Source organism: Colletes latitarsis, chromosome 7 (assembly GCF_051014445.1).
Source record: "Colletes latitarsis isolate SP2378_abdomen chromosome 7, iyColLati1, whole genome shotgun sequence".
NCBI lineage: Eukaryota > Metazoa > Arthropoda > Insecta > Hymenoptera > Colletidae > Colletes > Colletes latitarsis.
In genome coordinates, this window is record NC_135140.1 from 11,986,510 (window position 1) to 12,007,897 (window position 21,388).

At 33.3% G+C, this 21,388-nt stretch overlaps 2 protein-coding genes across 2 annotated transcripts; both read left to right on the forward strand.

Annotated features, from left to right (window-relative positions):
• The first annotated feature begins 1,768 nt into the window (after positions 1-1,768).
• LOC143343503 (uncharacterized) lies at positions 1,769-12,028 on the forward strand. Its single transcript, XM_076768471.1, has 9 exons — positions 1,769-1,921; positions 4,280-4,405; positions 4,479-4,599; positions 7,328-7,592; positions 8,242-8,364; positions 8,473-8,563; positions 8,641-8,777; positions 9,114-9,246; positions 11,978-12,028. The coding sequence occupies exons 1-9, from the start codon at positions 1,769-1,771 to the stop codon at positions 12,026-12,028; spliced, it is 1,200 nt and encodes a 399-aa protein (XP_076624586.1).
• A 1,016-nt stretch (positions 12,029-13,044) lies between these two features.
• LOC143343880 (odorant receptor 9a-like) lies at positions 13,045-20,129 on the forward strand. Its single transcript, XM_076769216.1, has 9 exons — positions 13,045-13,188; positions 14,609-14,734; positions 14,808-14,928; positions 15,914-16,175; positions 17,022-17,144; positions 18,696-18,786; positions 18,859-18,995; positions 19,145-19,277; positions 20,079-20,129. The coding sequence occupies exons 1-9, from the start codon at positions 13,045-13,047 to the stop codon at positions 20,127-20,129; spliced, it is 1,188 nt and encodes a 395-aa protein (XP_076625331.1).
• The last annotated feature ends 1,259 nt before the right edge of the window (positions 20,130-21,388 follow it).

Sequence of the window (21,388 nt, forward strand, 5' to 3'; positions counted from 1 at the left end):
AAATAGTTGTGTTCTCTAGAATTAACTACAGTATCGACTGGGTACAAAATTCGTTTTCATGGACGTTTTATCTTCTATCCGATGAAAATTGAACAATTTTTTAACGATTCAATATTTTTTTTTCGCCGAAAAATTTAGGCACCTACTCGAATTTTTTTCTCGAAAGTGCATAGGATTTCGGGGGTATGTGTAATGACCAAAATTGATTGTAATTGACCCCCGCAACCGAAAATAATTTTCCCAGAACGATTTGAAATTTTCGAATTTAATTGTTAATAACTTTTTAACGAAGCCTCCATCAACAAATTGGTATTCTTAATTTTCGTCTTATTTTGGCCTTCAGAATCCCCCATTAAAATTTTTCCCGGGTGTGGCCGAACACACTGTATAATATGGCAAAAGACCAAGATTAAACAAATTCAATCAACGATCAAACTGCAGCATAATTTTTGTTATTATTACTGTGTTAACCGTATGAAAATAACAAACCGTTGCAACGTGTTCATTGAAAGAACTTGATTTATAAAAATCGATCCAATCGATCTGGAGAATGTCCGTCTACGATTTTTCAATGACTATGCAAATGCATAGTAAGATGCAAAGCTTTGATAAAAAAAGCGTATGGAGACCGAGAAACCATGCTTCGAACGTCTCTCATAAAATAATAAATACCTGTGCTGTTATTTCCAAATAAGATGTAACGAAATTGTAACGACGGTATTTTAAATTCGAAACACAATAAATCGGATAAAAAATTATTTAACAAAATTCGTTTTAATATTGCCTACAATTTTCGTCGTGAAACAACAAAAGGTACATTTACTCACAAAATTGAACGTACACCTAGGTTGATAATGAAAATTGGTGCGGAATTTATTTACCGCCTTCAAAAATGTATCCACGTTCATGGTACAGATTTTGAAAACCTTCTAAAATGGAGGTTTAACTTAAGTGTTTCAGTGAAATTGAAATTCCTTCATTTTCAATTATAATTTGAAGGAAAACAAATATTATCATCCCTTAAACCGTTGGATTAAACAAATATCGTTTTTCAAAGCAGTCAGACTCGGGCATGAACGTTAAGGGGGCTCAGGCTTCCAAGACAACTGAGATATTAGGAAGTCGGTCGAGCGCTTGTGAGAGCGCGAGCCCTCTGGCGGCGAGCACGGGAAGCGACGCCACAGTGTCTTTACTTTTAAATACGTTCGTTTTTATTTATTTCTCTGGCCATTATCATTGCTAACCTAGGTGTATGGATAAATTTGTAACTGTATAATGGTTGCTTACAGACATACAGTTCCTTTTCCCTTATGTAGAATAAGGGACAAAGATTTGACCCTAAACAAAATGGTCAATGTTTCTACCAAGTTGCAGGAAATAACGAAGACAGTCGAGACACTAACGACATCGCGTTACGTTGTTCCGTAAAACTACTGGTTGGGAAATATCCAACGTTCCACACTGCTTTGATTTTCTATGCACAAATTATAGGCGCGCGTTGACAATGTTAAATTTCGATGGGATTCAGAGCTTGGCTCAGTCGCGAAATTACGTTCCCAGTTGGGTTTTCATCCCTTGTGTTGGCCTTTGTGTAAATGATTGATGGAATCAATTTTGTGCAATTACCAGCCGAGTGTCGTCTTTTAAACGGACTGTGTAATAACTCGAGGAACCATGAGTCGGGCGCGCGCACGCGAACGCTATCGACATTTCGCATTTCGCGGGAAAAGTTCAGTCGACGAAAAGGAGCAACCGAAGAAGCAACAGAATGGATGGAATGGAAAGTGGTCAGTATGAGTACTTGCGAATAAATAAGTACTTTTTGTTCTCCATCGGTCAGTGGCCATATCAGACTATCAAGGACAAGATTTTGGTCGGATTAGTTTTTTTACCAATCGCTACTACGCTAGCGGCCTTTCAGGTATTACGATTTTTATGACAAAATTATTTGATAGTCTTTCAATGCGAATACAAGTCGAAAAAAAGAAATAAAATTTTTTTTAGAGCTTCGTTTATAAGAAAATCGAGTTTGAAAATGAGTGGATAATACGTTTATTATTGGAATAACTGTGCCAGTAGTAGGCCGTTTAGAGCATAGTGAAAATTCATTTTACGCGTTGTCGTTGTTAATATACTATATTCTACATGTTTCATACGACAGTCAATTCATTAAAGTCTGTGTTTTATAAATATGTGATTAACGTTTTAATACCATAGTAATTTGTAGCTGAAGTATCTAAAAATATGCAGAAATGTCGCTTTCACCAGAAGTAATTCAGGAATGACCTATGTTCACTACTACTTAGTAACAGTAGTTATGTTCAACACTACTTAGATAGTATGCAGGTAACAAAAATTGATCAAATTATCACAAAAAGAAATGAATCTTTTTTTCTGTGTTCCAATATGCAAAAAATAGAACATGATAAATAATTTCATTGAAAAACAAAACATAAAATATTATTTCTCGTAACAATACATTTACCTCGAAGTTATTTAATTAAATTATCATAAAATTATCTAACAAAAATTGATCAAAATATCACGAAAAGAAATGAATCTTTATTTCTGTGCTCCACTGTGCAAAAAATAGAACATGATAAATAATTTCACTGAAAAACAAAACATAAAATATTATTTCTCGTAACAATACATTTACCTCGAAGTTATTTAATTAAATTATCATAAAATTATCTAACAAAAATTGATCAAAATATCACGAAAAGAAATGAATCTTTATTTCTGTGTTCCAATATGCAAAAAATAGAACATGATAAATAATTTCATTGAAAAACAAAACATAAAATATTATTTCTCGTAACAACACATAAAATTTACCTCGAAGTTATTTAATTAAATTATCATAAAATTATCTGACAAAAATTGATCAAAATATCACAAAAAGAAATGAATCTTTATTTCTGTGCTCCACTGTGCAAGAAATATAACATGATAAATAATTTCACTGAAAAACAAAACATAAAATATGATTTCTTGTAACAACACATAAAATTTACCTCGAAGTTATTTAATTAAATTATTATAAAATTATCTAACAAAAATTGATCAAAATATTACAAAAAGAAATGAATCTTTATTTCTGTGTTCCACTGTGTTGATTTTTTATTAAAATGTATTTCAACGTTTTCCATCAAAACATTGACACTTTCAAATTGTTTGGCACTAATAAATATCAAGACTGTTGTATTTTATCTTGTATAAAGTTTAGTTTTATTATATGCTATGAACGAATATAATACAAGCTTGAAACAATATTCAAACTCGATTTTCTCGTAAACGAAACTGCAAACGGAAATCCGTTATTTCTTTTTTTTCGACTTATTTTTGCACGTAAAATCACTTCCTGCCCGATAGTACCATCCATCTGGTAACACCCTGTAGATATCGCCCATTGTCAGTTTTAATACAATTTTAATACAACCATTAGAATAGTTGCATGAAACTTTATTACGTATTTTTAATACTATTAGTTTGTTCCATATGTTGGTGTCGAGTTTTTTATTACAACTTAAAGGAATATTTTAAAAATATAATGGAATTTTATGGAAAACAGTAAATCTCTTCTCGTTCGACCAACCCCTCCTCTTCCTTTGGCAGAACTATTATATCGTTCATACAAACGATAAAAAACAAAAACTTCTTTGATTTTTTATTAAAATGTAGTTCAACGCTTTTCATTAGAACATTGACATTTTCAAATTGTTTACCCACTATCAAACCTGGAGAGTATTGTACTTTATGTCTTATACGCTTCGGTTGTATTATAAAAATAAAAAAATATTCATATAACCAGGCTCAAGCATGTTCAAAAAAATTTTGTTCTCTTAGCCAATGTGGAATCCAAACTTCAAGCTTCGACAAACTATCTATTTGTTTCGTATGAATCGTTGATGTTAGTTTAAAGTTTCAGAGTTCCCCTGAAATGGCAAATTCTGTTTGTTTTCTATTAAATTAGAAATTTTATCCTCGTCAATTTTCGAATATCGAACGCCACCAACTTATGGGACGACCTAATACATTTATTAATAGTATTATAAAAATTCATTGTAATCTTCGCATAATTAACCCTACGATCAATAGTAGGGATTGTTAATAAATCAAAACCGATTTACGGATATTACAATCATTAATCAATAGTGATACTGACTTTGGAATACGATAACTTAAAAAGTGTTACGCTTAGAATAAAAATTCTTTTACGAAAACGTTACATGGTCTGTTAGCAATATTTCACGCAATGGTGTGTATGAGTTTTTAGGGTGGCGGAATGGTAACAGCGTTTAACGTGGGTGACATGGACTCGTTCATGGAAAGTTTTGCACCTTTCATCATCAGCTGTATGTGCACCGCCAAATTCTTCAACTTTATTTTTAACGGCGAACAGGTACGTCCTCCATACTTTGCGTACCAGTTAACATCGAACGATCGCGTCGAATGAACTTAAACTCCGAATACAGATGAGGAGCCTTTTGAACATGATGAGAGACGATTGGAAGATATATTCGGTATCGAGCAATGAACTCGAAATTCTCTCCCGACATTATGCAGTGGGAAAAAGAATTACCCTTAACTATGCAAGTAAGGTTGTTTCAGTTATCAAAAATCATTTAATAATTCACAATCACAATGTAAGATTCATATTTAACAGTCTCCAAATTCCATAACCGAATAACTGAATATCGACATTTTTGATTTTTAAATAAACTGAACATTATCGTGTTGATTGGACACGACCCAAATATACCCTCAAAGATAAATATAGGGTGGTCTACGCAACTTGTGCGCCTCTATAACTTCCAAAGTATGCGTTGCTCAACAAATTTTGTAGAAAAAGTTGCATGGTTTTAAAGGGTACACTATGTACACATTTATTAATATACAGGGTGTTGGGCCACCCCTGGGAAAAATTTTAATGGGAGATTCTAGAGAATATAAATTTCTTGATTGAGGCTTCGTTAAAAAGTTATGAAAAAATTAAATGAAAAAATTTCAAATCGTTCTAAAAAAATTATTTCTAGTTGCAGGGGTCAATTACAATCATTTTTCGTGAATAGACATACCCCCGAATTCTGACGCACTTTCGAGAAAAAAATTTCTCACCGAAAGTATAATTTCTGGCCAGATATGTTTATTTAAAATTTTATCCAAATCTTTAAAATATCATAACTCCTGAACGTATTGGGCGATTTTGATGTTTCGAAATGCCAACAACGCGTGCTTTAGTGAAGAATATATACAAATTCCAAAAATATTAGTTAGTTATATATTAGAAAAGTTAAATAAAAATGGTTCAATTTTCAAACAGCCATAACACCTGCGATAGTGAATATATTTCAATGAAACTTTTTTCTGAAGTAGAGCTTATCGGTACCTACAAAAGAGTATTAAACAACTTTTTTGTCGGGTGACAAACGAAATTACTAAAAATGAAAATTGAATTTTTAAGAAAAATCGATAGGGGGTCGCTGCTGAAATTTTTCAAATTGTTCTGAAAAAATTATTTTTAGTTACAAGAGTCGATTACAATCATTTTTGGTGAATACACATATCCCCGAAATCCTACCCAGTTTCGAGAAAAAAATTCGTTCCTGCAAATATAATGTCTGATCATGAATGAATGATTTCCCTGAAATTTCACGCGTTTCAAATCGTTCTGGGAAAATTATTTTCGGTTGCAAGAGTCGATTACAATCATTTTTGGTGAATACACATATCCCCAAAATCCTACCCAGTTTCGAGAAAAAAATTCCTTACCGAAAATATAATTTCAGGCCAGAAATGTCACTCCAAAATTTTGTGCGTATCTTTAAAACGTTATAACTTCTGAACGGATTGGACGATTTTAATGTTTAAAAAAGCAAACTACGCGTATTTTGGTGGAGAATATGTACAAATCGCAAAAATATTCGAAAACTTGGTCCTTGACCCCGAAAAATGAGAAAAACCTCATAAAAATGGTTCAATTTTCAAATAGCCATAACACCTGCAATAGTGAATATATTTTAATGAAACTTTTTTCTAAAGTAGAGTTCATAAGTACCTATAAAAAAGTATTAGACAACATTTCTATAGGACGTCAAACAAAATTATTAAAAATCAAAAACGAATTTTTAAGAAAAATCGATAGGGGGTAAGCTGCTGAAATTTTTCGGCGAAAAAAAAAAATTTCAAATCGTTCTGGAAAAATTATTTTCGGTTGTGGGGGTCAATTACAATCATTTTTGGTGAATAGACACACCCCCGAAATCTTGCGCATTTTCGAGAAAAAAATTCGTGTAGGTGGTCAAATTTTATTAACAATTTTTAACAATAATTTTGTTAATAACTTTTTAACGAAGCTTCAATCAACAAATTGTTATTCCTGATTTTCGTCTTATTTTGGCCTCTAGAATCTCTTATTAAAATTTTTCCCAAGGGTGGCCAAACACACTGTATACTGAGAGATTAATAATCTATATATTATTTATGGGTTTATCAAATTCCTAATCAATTTATAAATATATAATCTCCAATTGATATACAATAAATTAATTTTTTTATGGGTGAAGGTGTTCTGAAAATGTGAACGTCAACTTTGTTTTTTTAAGGAAAATACTGTTCTTTTTATACCAAAATATGGAAGAATATCAAATTTTGAGTAAAAAAGTGTTAATCAATTTCACTTTATTTTTTATTTCTATCTAATTTTCACTGTTCTGCAGAAATCTGTAATAAGGTTGAGTGTCCAATTTGATACTAAGCTAAGAAAATTTTCAAGAGATAAAGTCAAATTACTCATTAGTTATTAAGTTTAAAATATCCTTCCCTATTTGGGTATAAAATGTATAGTATTCCACGTAAAAACCCAAAGCTGGCATTCAAATCTCAAGTCTTCGCTCATAAAAGAGACAAATGCACTACATAGTGTACCCCTTCAAACTATGCAACTTTTTTATATAAAATTTTGTTGAGCGATGCATGCTTTGAAAGTTATAGACTATCCTATATATCCAACGAAATGTTACTTTTTTGAACATGGTGCCCCAATGATTTTTTACGTAAAACTACCTGGGGAGTCCATTCCGGTAAATAAAAATATGCAATTTAATTAAAAAAACACGCATCTGCATTTTTCTGGTGCATCGTTGCACATATGAACAAAATAAAGTCGCAGAAAAATAGACACTAGCATAATTCGACGTGCAACCCCGTATAAAAGTACAGAAAATCCCAAATTTCAACGGCACCAACTACTTTAGAAGATTGAGAGAATCCCTTGAAACTAACAGAAACGATCGTTTGATTTGTAACGTATTAATAATAACAGCTTTTCTATACGGATCAATGACACCATTTATGATGATGCCATCGCTACAGAATGCAGCTAGCGCTTTAGGGTTCTTCAATCTTTCCGGCGAACGAGCGCCGCTGATGTATCGCGTTGAACATTTCGTGGACGCGGAGAAATATTACTATTCTCTGCTGATCCACTCGTACTTTGGCACCGTGGCATTTATCACAATCGTCGTCGCTTGTGATTCGATGATACTACTTTACGTTCAACACGAGTGCGCGCTTTGCGAGATTTTGAGGTAAGAACGTAATCTCTAGCCCAGGTGTCACAAAATATTCGAACGTTAGCTGATAATGTTTTCGGTAAGTGGTCTTTATATTTACGCAAAATCACATTATTTTGGACGAATATTCGATAACCCATCCAATGAAAAATTTAAAATTTCTTATAATTTATAAATCATAATAAATAATTTATAATTTTATTAGTTAATTTTCTTGTTTCAATTGCAAAATTTTTAATTATCAGTGTTGCGTATACAATTAAAATTTATATAAATGATATTCATACTCCATCTAAGTTGAAATTGCTCGTAAAATAGAATAAGCAAATAGAAAATATCATTCTGGTTTAATATGTTTTGGAGTAACTATAGGACTTGCTGAAATTATCAAGATCTCTTAAATAATATGGAAATTGTGTAATAACAATAAAATTAAAATAAATCTTAATAAATTTTTAATTAAAAAGTTTGGACGAAAAGGAGTTTGATTACTACTTTTATTTAATTCTGTGAGATTATTTGATCCATTAACATGGAAATAAAATAAATTTATAATTCATAAATTATAATAAATAATTTATAAAAAATTTTAAATTCAAATTGATGCATTGTATAATGTTTTGAAATCGCTGTATGATGGAAATGGCGATTTGCAATTTTTTAGAGATCGATTACGAAACTTCGTGGAGGATGACAATATGGACATTGAGTTGCACCCCAGCAAACACGAAGACAGACCGTACATAAATGCCAGAACCTGCATAATGTTGCACAAACACATAATCGAGTTAGTATTGATATTTTTCGTTACATTACATACTTTGAAATTATTTTGGCTCGAAAGAAACATGGACTTTCGAGAACCATTCTTCAACTACGTTTCATAATATTAAAGATTTGCTCAAACAATCGAGAATGCAAACACGGTGTCATTCTTGTTCCAATTGGGATTCAATTTGATGGGTGTCAGCTTCACTCAGTTCCAGGTCAGTAATAGGTTCGAAACAATTCTTACATTTTACCAGCGATTTTAATGGTTATCGGTTATTTATTTTATAATTAGGCAATAGCAAACTTAGACAGGCCAAACAAGTCTCTCAGCTTTGGTTCGTTTACGACTTCCTTGTTAAGTATTCTTTTACTCGACAGTTGGCGGGGACAACAAGTCTTAGACTCCACTGACAACATATTCGAATACACGTAAGAATTTTTAACAAGTTTTAATAATTCTGAGTAAGATAAATTTTAAATAGCATTTATGTTATTAGTAGGTTTAGATTACAAATCTTTCCCTACCACTTTGTTCGGCTAGACCACTGCTTTTAAAAATTATTTCTTATTTTCATTCTGAATTTTCAACATATGCTGTATAGAACCTTCGTTATTCGACCAAGAAAATTACGATTATTAATAAATGTCTTTGTTAAGAATTTTGAAAGGATTCGTAGAATTTGAGGAAAGGATTCGGATGATTTGAGGCAAGAAAAAAATTCCACGCGTTAGAACATCGATTAAATTGCAGATTTATGTTTTCAGGACAAGCGGAAAATGGTACCAATCGTCTATGAATTGTAAACAACTTCTAAGTATTATGTTATCAAAGAGTGTAGTGCCTATTAAATTAACAGCTGGCAGACTCTACACATTAAATTTAGAGAACTTCACCGCGGTAAGGTTTACCATAAGTCGGCTATACAAGGTTGTTTGGCCACCACTGAGAAAAATTTGAATGGGAGATTCTAGAGGCCAAAATAAGACGAAAATCAAGAATATCAATTTCTTGACTGAGGCTTCGTTAGTAAGTTATTAAGAAATTAAATTGAAAAATTTCAAATCGTTCTACAAAAATTATTTTCAGTTGCAGGGGTCGATTACAATCATTTCTGGACATTACACATACCTCCGAACTCCTACCCACTTTCGAGAAACAAATTCGAGTAGGTGGACAAATGTTTCAACAAAATTAAAAAATTTTAATACCAAACCTACCGCAATCGGTCAAATGACCTTTTCTAAAATTTTGTTTAGAAATTCTAACATAGAATATTATTTTAACGCCATTCAACTTCACGACTTTTCTCATAGTATACGTACAATGAATTTTAAAATATTCACTTCTATCCTTATTGTTTGTTTCTTCAGAAAAATATGTAGTCTGTCTTGCATACTATGAACGATCATTTGACCGGTTTAATGATTTATATTTTTCTGTAAAAAAACTAGACAAAATTTGGTATCAAATTAAGGTTAACTTACGATGTAAACAGGAAATATATTTATAGCAAAGACGAAAGAAATCTACAGTTTTCACTGTCTTAGAACAGTCTAACAACGTCTATTAAAAATACTACAACTTTAAATGCGTGCAGTTCCGAAACTACTAGTGTTTTATTAATTATTGAGCCATTGTTAGAAGCGGCAAAGCCTACCCTTTGAAATGGCTTTTGGTTTATGTCGATCCGACTTTCCGTTTTCGAGATATCATCGTATAAAGACAATCGTAATTTCTAAAATTCCGCTACGTCTGACTCTCCGGTCTTACGAAAGCTTATTAACGCGTATTAGGAATACTAAAAACTTTCGATGCGTGCGGTTCCGAAACTACTAGTGTTTTATTAATCATTGAGCCACTGATAGAAGCAGCAAAGCCTCTCCTTCAAAATGGCTTTTGGTTTTTGTCGATCCGACTTCCCGTTTTCGAGATATCGTAATTTATGTAAATAGGCAATTTTGAAAAAATTCTCTTATGGCGCTTCCCATGTTACGGCAGACTACTAACGCGCATTAAATTACTAAAAACTTTAATTAACTGCAGTTTCGAAATTATTAGTATTTTTTCCATGATCAAGCCACCGTTAGCAGCGGCAAAGCCTCCTCTTTGAAATGGTTTTTGGTTTTTGTCGATCTGACTTTCCGTTTTCGAGATATCGTAATTTATGTAAAGGGGTAATTTTTTAATTTTCAGTATCTCTGTCTCCGTTTGCCGCGTCGCGTTGTACCTCTTTGTCGCACGTGAGTCGTGCCCGAGTGACCTAGTTCCGGCGTAGTATTTCCAAGAATTTACTACGCACTGCTTACTATCTACGCGCGCGGGGGATGAATGAACTCGCGCGAGCGCAACAAAAACGTAAACAAACCCTATCTCCGAAACCAGCCATCCGATCGACGCGAAACTAAAATCGCTATATCTCCGGAACTAATAAAGCTATCGGCTTGTTCGAACGCTCGTTTTAAAGGGTATTTCATCCCCTATCCGATGTCCATATCAACTATTATTATTTATGTTGTCTTCTATGTTTATTTTAACATTTACTTTGACGCTACATACCCAAAGAAGTTTCAGTAATGTAGGAGCGAAAGATATAGTGAATGACGATCAGTTCAGTTTAGTTTGAATCGCGTGTGAGAGTGGGGGGTTGCGAGCGAGGCATGAGTTGCGTGGTTTTAAGACGAAGGAGCAATTACAGTTTTGTTATTATTAATGTTTGCGATGTGATAGCGAGCGGTGTGTTTAATATATTTCTTCATTTTCCTCCAATTCTTTACAAAAATCCTACAGTAATTCTTACTGATAGTACGAATAGTGTACGATAAAACTGGACCATAAATTGTTTATTTAACTGAAAATGAATTTAAATACAGGATGTTTGCGTAATTACTAGCACTTTTTCTTAAATAGTTGGGTTCTCTAGAATTAACTACAGTATCGACTTGGAACAAAATTCGTCTTCAAGGACGTTTTATTATCTATGCGATGAAAATTAAACAATTTTTTAACATAAAAGAGAAGGATATCTTACGAATAAACATAAAATGCAACTTTCTATACATACAGTGTTATCTGGTCATCTGACCGGTCATGGTAGGAATGGGTATACATGAAGTGCCGATAGTTTTAGCGTTAAATCGTTTTGGAACAATTATTTTTTAATTGTTCCAAAGGACATACTCCCGAAATCCTACGCACTTTCGAGAAAAATATTCTTTACCGAAAATATACTGTGTGGCCAGAAATGTTTCCCCCAAAATGCGTATGTTTAAAAAAATCATAACTTCTGGACGGATCGAAGGATTTTAATGATTTCAAATTCAAATAATGTATATTAGTGGAGCAGTAGAGCCCCAGAAAAATGGGCTGAAAAAATACATTGGATGTACTACTATCGTGCGCGCGCAGCTGTTCGTAACTTTAAACGTTAACAACTTTTTACCAAAGCCTTAATCAACAAATTACCATTTTTGATTTTCGTTTTATTTTTGCCTTTAGAATCCCCCATTAAAATTTTTCGCGGGGGTGATCAAACACCCTGTACACACGTTGAGACACCCGATATGTAACATTATTACATTAAAATATTCGACAGTGTTGAAAATTATAATTTTTTAAAATGTTTTCTAAGGTTGTAAAAACATCATTTTCGTATTGCATGGTTCTGTGCTCCTTTCAATGAGTATCAAATAACCAATAACGAGTATCAATGTCTGTTAACAAGACGAGATGTAGAAAGAATAGAAGGAACGAATCGATACGAATGGAGTGCATTATAAGGTAGATTGAATTATACTACGTATTTGCTTACAATAAAAACAGAACAATTCCCATCGTTTGTATTGTTTAAATTTTTTAAAATATGTGTACATAATTACAGGTAAGTTTGGAAACCATTTTAAATTGAAATTGTATCTCGTTTTGTAAAGTATTTATTTTAGAATGATTTTCATTTTCGACGACATTTAACCGTGTTTCCCATATACAGGAAACAGAATTAAATAATAGAATTCGAAGAAGAGAATGGAGCTTACCTTTCACAGTCGTTGAAATCAATGAAATTCTCGAAATCGTTGCACCCGCGGCTGCTTCGAACCATGAAATTACACGTGTGTCTAAACAGAGAAAAGGAAACAGTTAAATAAAAAAGCAAAACAGTAGGTCTTATCGTACATATTATTTAAAAATAAAAAAAAAAATCATTTACAGTCGGAACTGTAACGTTTAATTATAGTTAAAGAAAATAACGAATGTGGACACTTTTAGTTCGTAACAATGTCGTTGCCACTTTGTACTTTCCATATTACGCGCTTTGATGCATTCTGAGTCCCGAAGAAACGTCTGATTTTTCCTTCAGCTTTTGATTCCGTATGCATAAACAACAGGCAAAAGGAGAATTCTTAACGTTTCTTTTCAAACGTTCGATTATTACACGGAGCTTGGTAACTATCAGAGCAATAAAAAAAAAAGAATTTGCAATCTACACCATCCTTTGTGCTTTCACCCTTCGTAATAGCTCTGTGTGAATGATTAAATGTACCAATTTTGAGCAATTATCCCCTGAGTATGCCTGACAAACGGACTGTGTAACGAGTCCGTAATCATGTCTCGCGCATGAGCGTCGTCGACATTTTACGCGAAAAGTTCTAAGGGCAGTTGTTGAGTAGGAGGAACCGAAGAAGTATCGAAATGGATGGAATGGAAAGTAGCCAGTATGAGTACTTACGTGTCAATAAATATTTTTTGAGAGTAATCGGCCAATGGCCTTATCAATCTACACTGGAAAAGATTTTGATCGGAATAGTTTTTATTCCAATCATTGCTCTTCAAACGATTATTCAGGTAATACTATATTCCGAATCGCATGTATGTATACATATACAGGGTGTTCACCCCTGGGAAAAATTGTAATCGAAGATTCTGGAGGCCAAAAGAGGACGAAAATCAAGAATAACAATTTGTTGGTGGAGGCTTCGTTAAAAAGTTATTTAAAGTTCCGCACGTACTGAATTTTTTTTCTCGAAAGTGGGTAGAAATTCCACAGTATATCTATTGACCAAAGATGGTTATAATTGACTCCAACAACCAAAAATAATTTTTTCAGAACGATTTGAAATTTTTTTTTTCCGTCGAAAAATTCCACACCTTCTTCTTTGGAATTTTTTTCTAGAAAGTGCGTAGGATTTCGGGGGTAGGTCTATTGACCAAAGATGATTATAATTGACTCCTGCAACCGAAAATAATTTTTTCAGAACGATTTGAAACACGTCAAATTTCATGGGAATCATTCATTCGTGATCAGACAATATATTTTCGTTAACGAATTTTTTTCTCGAAACTGGGTAGGATTTTGGAGATGTGTCTATTCACCAAAAATGATTATAATTGATCTCTGCAACCGAAAATAATTTTTTCAGAACGATTTGAAACACGTGAAATTTCAGGGAAATCATTCATTCATGGTCAGATATTATATTTTCGTTAACGAATTTTTTTCTCGAAATTGGGTAGGATTTTGGAGATGTGTCTATTCACCAAAAATGATTATAATTGACTTCTGCAACCGAAAATAATTTTTTCAGAACGATTTGAAACACGTCAAATTTCATGGGAATCATTCATTCGTGATCAGACATTATATTTGCAATAACGAATTTTTTTCTCGAAACTGGGTAGGATTTCGGGGTTATGCCTATTCACCAAAAATGATTGTAATTAACCTCTGCAATTTAAAATAATTTTTTCAGAATGATTTGAAATTTTTTAATCACTTTTTAACGAAGCCTTAGTCAAGAAATTTATATTCTTGATTTTTGTCTTATTCTGGCCTCCAGAATCTTCCATTAAAATTTTTCCCAGGGGTGGCCGAACACCCTGTATAGATTAATATTTATTATAATATTTTATTTTATTCTTCAACGGCAAAGGTATCAAATTATTTTCGCGAATTTTTGCTTAAAAGCTAATGGCTCGGGAAAGGAGGCATTTTTCAAGAACTTTTCTTTACTAAATCAACAGTGATATCCAGACCGTTCTATTTTCGAAATATTTATCGATCTGTTACAAAACGTGGTAGTAAATATTTTTAGTAAAATTTTCTCGATGGAGATTAGTGTTTAAAATTGATATCCACGATCGAAATACTTCAACATAAGTTGACGAAATGGCGTTTAAAGAAATTTGATCTATTTTTCAAAATTTTTCGAAATTGTTCATACTTTTAGCAAATTTCGTCGGTGCTAAATGGCGCATGGTTTTACAGGGCGGCGGAATGATAACAGCGCTCAACGTAGGCGATATCGATTCGTTCATGGAAGGTTTTTCTCCTTTTATAATTAGCTGGATGTGCCTCGCCAAATTTACCAATTTTATTTTCAATGGCAGTCAGGTACGTTTCCCACATTTCTGATATCGGTTGACATGCAACGATCGCGTCGAATGAATGTAAACTGCTAATACAGATGAAGAATCTTTTGAACATGATGAGAGACGATTGGAAGATGTTTTCAGTATCGAGCAACGATCTCGACATTCTCTCGCGACATTATGGTGTAGGGAAGAAAATTACCTTTAATTACGCAGGTAATGTTGTTTTATCTTACGCAATTTGAATTAAAAAAATACTATAATTCATTGAACTACACTGTTGAACATAACTATAACACCGGTGACATTTTTAAGATTTTTACAATTTGAAAGGAAAATTCAAAGAAAGTAATTGTATAACATAACGAAGCATTGTAAATAATAAACTTGAGTCGAAACATAGTGCAGAACTATAGCACCAATTGTGTATTCAGTTTTGCCTCTTACTGTAAATAGTTTGGATAGGTTCTTGGAGAAAGTGTAAAGAAAAAGAATGGACTTTTTGAAAAAGTTTAAAACCCCTTTAAATATTGGTTTGGCAACTAAGTAACTGCGGATTATTTTAATAAAATAAAAGACAATTTTTCATGGAACGAAATAACTTTATTTAGCAACGTAATACCCATGTCCATTTTTAACAACGATCTTTTGCCATCTTTCAGGCAACATCATAATTCCATGTTCATAAAAGTTCTGGTTTTTATCAGCAAATAACAAAACCAAGTGTGATTTGATATCATCGTAGTTATTGAAATTTTTACCATACAAGAAGTTTCTCAAATAACAAAACAAATGTTCCAACCAAGCTCCAATAATTTTTGTCGAGTTGCCCAATATGTGTGTGGTCTTGCATTGTCATGGTGGAACACAATACTACTAAACTTCTAACTGTATTATTGGTGTACGAATGCAGCAACACAATCATTATTTTGTAAAAGTACACAGAAACACCCCAAAAATAACGTTCAACCGACGCCAAAACCAAACTATACGATCGATCGATATAATGTTTTTTTCTGAATGAAGATTAAAGTACTATCAACAGCATGGGTTTGTCGTTTCGAATACATACAAATACGTAACAATTCAACTAAAGTCATCCACCAGTGAAATCCGCAATTGCATAGTTGCCAAACCAATGATCGACGAAAAATCCCGAAAGCTGACTGAAAGTGCCGTTTAATTTGGAATGTATTGGCAGCTTCTCTATACGGAACAATGACACCCTTCATGATTGTACCATCGCTACAGATCGCGGCTGACGCTGTAGGATTCTACAATCTGTCTGGCGAACGACCGCTAATGTTTCGCATTGAACATTTCGTGGATACGGAGAAATATTACTATTTCATGCTGATACACTCGTACTTTGGCACCCTGGCGTTTATCACGGTCGTGGTTGCTTGCGATTCGATGATAGTGCTTTACGTTCAACACGAGTGCGGGATTTGTGAGATTTTGGGGTAATGACAGTTTGCAGTACCTAGGAGGGATCACTTTCTGTGCAACTAGTGATAAATGTGATGTACCGTCTCAAGAAGCACAACGAAAGCTTATCGTCTGCGTTTTGTCTGTTGTACGCAGTCCTGTATGGAAGTGTGTGTATTTGTTCAAAGTACATGTGAGTAGTTGACAGTTTCTCGTACGTGTATTGCATGTAAACTAATCTTGTCTAGCGTGGTGTAATCGTAGATTAGATGTTTTAACCGGTTGCGATAGTTACTCGAAAAATGTAAATATCTTGAGAACGGGCGGAGATATCGAAGAAATGTTTAAACGAATGTTGCATATTTTATTTATGTTTGCAGGATTATATGGCAATTTGAAAAGTATTGTTTTCGAGATACCAACGATTATAGATTATTGTATGTACGTGTGGTATGGTTGAATTCGCCTAATCGTGTTCTTTGTAGGTGTCGTTTGAAACAATTCTAAGGACTTTGAAATCTTGAAGGCTTTGACTTTGACTCAAAATTGAGTTTTTTTATTTAGACAATTATGGTAATATTGCTAGATTTGAACTCGAATAAAAACTCTGTACATAGTATTACATTAAATAAGGGAAACTGATGTAATATTTAATCGATTCTGATGTATGTCTTTATCTCTAAATAATTTCAAATGTTCCCATATTAAAATTGTTTGCATTACTCGACTGGAAAATTATACAGTATTTTCACGTAATATGAACAGTTTTCCATAGCAAGCGTGCTTTATACTTTTAGCAGAAGTACACTACTCTAAACGAATTATGTGTATGAATTTTAAAAATCGTTACATAATACAAATGGTGGGTTGCAATTCTTTAGAGGACGACTGAAAAATTTCGTGGATGGCGACACCAACGATATAGAATTATATCCTAACAAACACGAAGACAAACCGTATCAAAATACTAGATCGTGCATAATACTGCACAAACACATAATCGAGTTAGTATTGATTTTATAAAATTATTTCACGTGCGTTTTTATGTACAGAATGTTGCATAACATCTTTTTCAGTGATACACAGAGGACAAAACTAACGAAAAATGTTTATACAGGGTGTACGACCTGGGGAAAATTTTAATGGGAGATTCTAGAGTCCAAAATAAGACGAAAATCAAGGATATCAATTTGTTGATGGAGGCTTCGTTAAAAAGTTATTAACGTTTAAAATTCCGTACGTAATGAATTTTTTTCTCGAAAATGCGCAAGATTTCGGGGATATATCTATTCACCAAAAATGATTGTAATTGACCCCCGCAACCGAAAATAATTTTTCCAGAACGATTTGAAATTTTTTTTTTCCGTCGACCACAACTTCTCGAATTTTTTTCTAGAAAGTGGATAGGATTTCGGGGGTATGTGTATTGACCAAAAATTATTGTAATTAACCCCCTTAGCTAAAAATAATTTTTTTAGAACGATTTGAAATTTTTTTTTTTCGCCGAAAAATTTAGGCACCTACCCCCTGTCGATTCTTCTTAAAAATTCGTTTTTGATTTTTAGTAATTTTGTTTGACGCCCTACAGAAAAGTTGTGTAATACTTTTTTGTAGGTACCTATGGGCTCTAGTTCAGGAAAAAGTTTCATTGAAATATATTCACTATCGTAGGAGTTATGGCTGTTTGAAAATTGGACCATTTTTATGGGGGTTTTCTCATTTTCGGGGGTCAAGGGACAACTTGTCTAATATTTTTAGAATTTCTACATATTCTACACTAAAATACGTGTCGTTTGCTTTTTTGAACATTAAAATCGTCCAATCCGTTCAAAAGTTATGATGTTTTAAAGATTCGGATGAAATTTCAGGGATGCATTTCTAGCCTGAAATTATATTTTCGGTGAGGAATTTTTTTTTCAAAAATGCGTTCGATTTCGGGGGTATGTCTATTGACAAAAAATGCTTGTAATTGAGCCCTGTAACTAAATATAATTTTTTTAGTACGATTTGAAATTTTTTAATTTGCTGCTGAAAGTATCTGTAGCTACTCTAATTTTTTTCTCGAAACTGCGTAGGATTTCGTGCATATATGTATACACCAAAAATGCTTGTAATTGACCCCCGCAACCGAAAATAATTTTTCTAAAACGATTCGAAATTTTTTTTTCCGTCGAAAAATTTCACACTTCTCGAATTTTTTTCTAGAAAATGGGTAGGATTTTGGGGGTATGTCTATTCACCAAAAGTGCTTGTAATTGATCCCTGCAAACGAAAATAATTTTTCCAGAACGATTTGAAATTTTTTCGAAGTCTCCATCCACAAATTAGTATTCTTGATATTCGTCTTATTTTAGCCTCTAAAATCCCCTATTAAAATTTTTCCCAGGGGTGGCCGAACACCCTGCATAAACATATGTGCTCTGTTTTCCATTGCTTATATGTTCTCAATCTATTATTGAAATAGATACGTTATGGAACAATTTGTACGTTCCATTCTAAAAGTTTTTATTTGAAAAAATATCGACCTTCTCCATCCTATTTTTATTGTATTGAAGATTTGGTAAAACAATCGAGGATGCAAACACGGTGGCTCTCTTCTTCCAATTAGGATTCAATCTGATGGGTGTAAGCTTCACACAATTTCAGGTCGGTTTCGCTTAAACAGCAGTTCCCATACTTGGCCAGCGCTTGCATACTAATCATTTGCTTTCTAATTAGGCGATAGCAAATCTAGCAACACCAAACAAGTCTCTCAGGTTTGGATCGTTTACGATATGCCTGTTGAGTATCCTTTTTCTCGATAGCTGGCGTGGCCAACAAATGTTGGATTCCACCAATCGTATTTTTGAATATACGTAAGAATCTTTAAAACGTACAATTTTTAGGTCCAGATTAGAAAAGGACAATTTTTTGTCTGTCTGCTCGATAATAATTTAAGTTTTCGAATTTCTACGGACCACCAGTACCAATAGAGAAATATTGAAATGGAAATCCATGTTTTCAGGACGAGCGGCAACTGGTATTATTCATCTTTGAATTCCAGGAAACTCTTGAGCGTTATGTTGTCGAAAAGTATGAGGCCTATTAAAGTAACAGCTGGAAAACTCTACATTTTAAATTTAGAGAACTTCACATCGGTAAGGTTTTCATTGTCTTTATAATGTTATCAGTGCAGTAGAGTTTCGATTATCCGGAATATCCGAATAACCGGTATATTTACCTCGACTATTCTTCTATAAATGGATTATAATTCACACAAACAAAGAAGTCACAGTCGTATGCATCCAGCAGTGACATCGACACTAAACAGTTGACGAATACAAAACGTAGGAATTTTATATATTTTATTTTTTATTAATACTTTGAATTACTACATTAGCCATGAATGAGTTTATTAAAGATGAAAAACGAATTTTTAAAAAAAATTTACAGGGGGTAAGTGCAGAAATTATTTGGCCGAAATGAAAAAATTTCAAATCGTTCTGAAAAAATTATTTTTGGTTGTGGGGGTTAATTAGAATCATTTTTGATGAATATACATACCCCCGAAATCCTACGTACTTCCGAGAAAAAAATTCTTTTCCGAAAATATAATGTGTGGCCAGAAATGTTACCGTAATTTCATTGTCTGTCTCACTTCTTTTTGTGTTAATTTCTGTAACCTGCTTGTAATGTTGCGAGTGATACGAAAATAGTGATACAGAAGTGATATAGAAAAATGGATCGAATGAATTTTGATCTAAGATTTACTCGTATATCTCGCCTGTAATTATATTCCTCGTTTTCATCGTTTTATCATTGTCCCAGTCCCAAGTATGCCGGATAAACGGAATTTTACAGCATTCTATGTTATAATATAAGATAAGCGACCATTTCACCAAAAGTACAAAAGTACATCTCAATATTTAATAAACTATGCTTTATTAATATTTTTGAAGGTCCTACGAACGTCATTTTCTTACTGCATGGTGCTTTGCTCTTTTCAATGATCATTAACTAACCAATAACAGATATTAATGTTCGTCGATGAGAAGAGAGATTTGTGGAGAATAAAGAAACGTGTTGACATTATCGGAATGCATTTGTGAAATCGATATGCATTTACGGTGGAATAAAAATAGTTAATTAAATTTGGCACCCTCGTGGCGCCTAAGGGAGCCCCCTTCCTCCCCTGGTCTTGTCACGGTTTCCATTTAAAAATTCTCGTTTCGTGGTATAGTTCCAACCTATCGCACTTCATGGACAAAAGGTACGAATTTGATGTTCCACGTTCACCGAATCGTACCATATGGTTCTCGGGGCTCGATTCCTTTTCAAACGAAATAGATCGTCGACACTGAGACCAGCAACACCGATCTATCAAACACGCGGCACGTGCTCCACCTCCCACCTGGGCCTAATTGATTTTCGTTCGCACATCTATCGAGGAAGTCGTTCGAAAGTCGATAAAAACTTGTTAACGCTCGTCACAGTGGACGACGTTATTAATCAGGAACCAATTTTAATCCCCGAACGACCGGATGAATTTCAACGACGGCTGAATTGCATTCGTCTCTATTTGTAACGATCAAACTTGTTTGTCGACTGAAAAGATTGGTGGACGACGAGCGGAGAGACCAAGTAATACATCAACGAAGCAATTAGGAATCTGCAACTTTCGAATTGGTAACCATCCGTCGGTTACAGTTGAAACTAGCAGAGGATAATAGCTACTTTTTTTTTCAATTTTCTATACATTTAGTTTTAATTTGTAGTAGTAGACTAAGAGTGTCGAAATATTGAAACTAATTAATGAGCAACAAGATATACGGAATGTACATTTTTGTATTTACGCGTCTGTTTTAGCTATACAGGGGTTCGGGCATCCCTGGGAAAAATTTTAATGGGGGATTCTAGAAGCCAAAATAAGACGAAAATCAAGAATACCAATTTGTTGATGGAGGCTTCGTTAAACAGTTATTAACAATTAAATTAAAAAATTTCATATCATTCTGGAAAAATTATTTTCGGTTCAAGGGACGATTATAATCATTTTCGATGAATAGATATACCCCCGAAATCCTACTCAGTTTCGTGAAAAAAATTTGAAAAGGTGTGAAATTTTTCGACATAATTAAAAAATTTCAAATCGTTCTAAAAAAATTATTTTTGATTGTAGGGATCAATTATAATCATTTTTGGTCAATAGGCATACCCTCGAAATCCCACCCATTTTCGAGAAAAAAATTCCTTACCGAAAATATAATTT

Bases quoted from the DNA above. Each gene is read 5' to 3' on its own strand.
- LOC143343880 (XM_076769216.1), top strand. From the start codon at position 13,045: ATGGAAAGTAGCCAGTATGAGTACTTACGTGTCAATAAATATTTTTTG. The intron at 14,929-15,913 runs GTAATGTTGTTT...ATGTATTGGCAG, and splicing joins AATTACCTTTAATTACGCAG to CTTCTCTATACGGAACAATG. The intron at 17,145-18,695 runs GTTAGTATTGAT...ATTGTATTGAAG, and splicing joins CTGCACAAACACATAATCGA to ATTTGGTAAAACAATCGAGG.
- LOC143343503 (XM_076768471.1), top strand. From the start codon at position 1,769: ATGGATGGAATGGAAAGTGGTCAGTATGAGTACTTGCGAATAAATAAG. The intron at 1,922-4,279 runs GTATTACGATTT...ATGAGTTTTTAG, and splicing joins CTACGCTAGCGGCCTTTCAG to GGTGGCGGAATGGTAACAGC. The intron at 4,600-7,327 runs GTAAGGTTGTTT...TAATAATAACAG, and splicing joins AATTACCCTTAACTATGCAA to CTTTTCTATACGGATCAATG.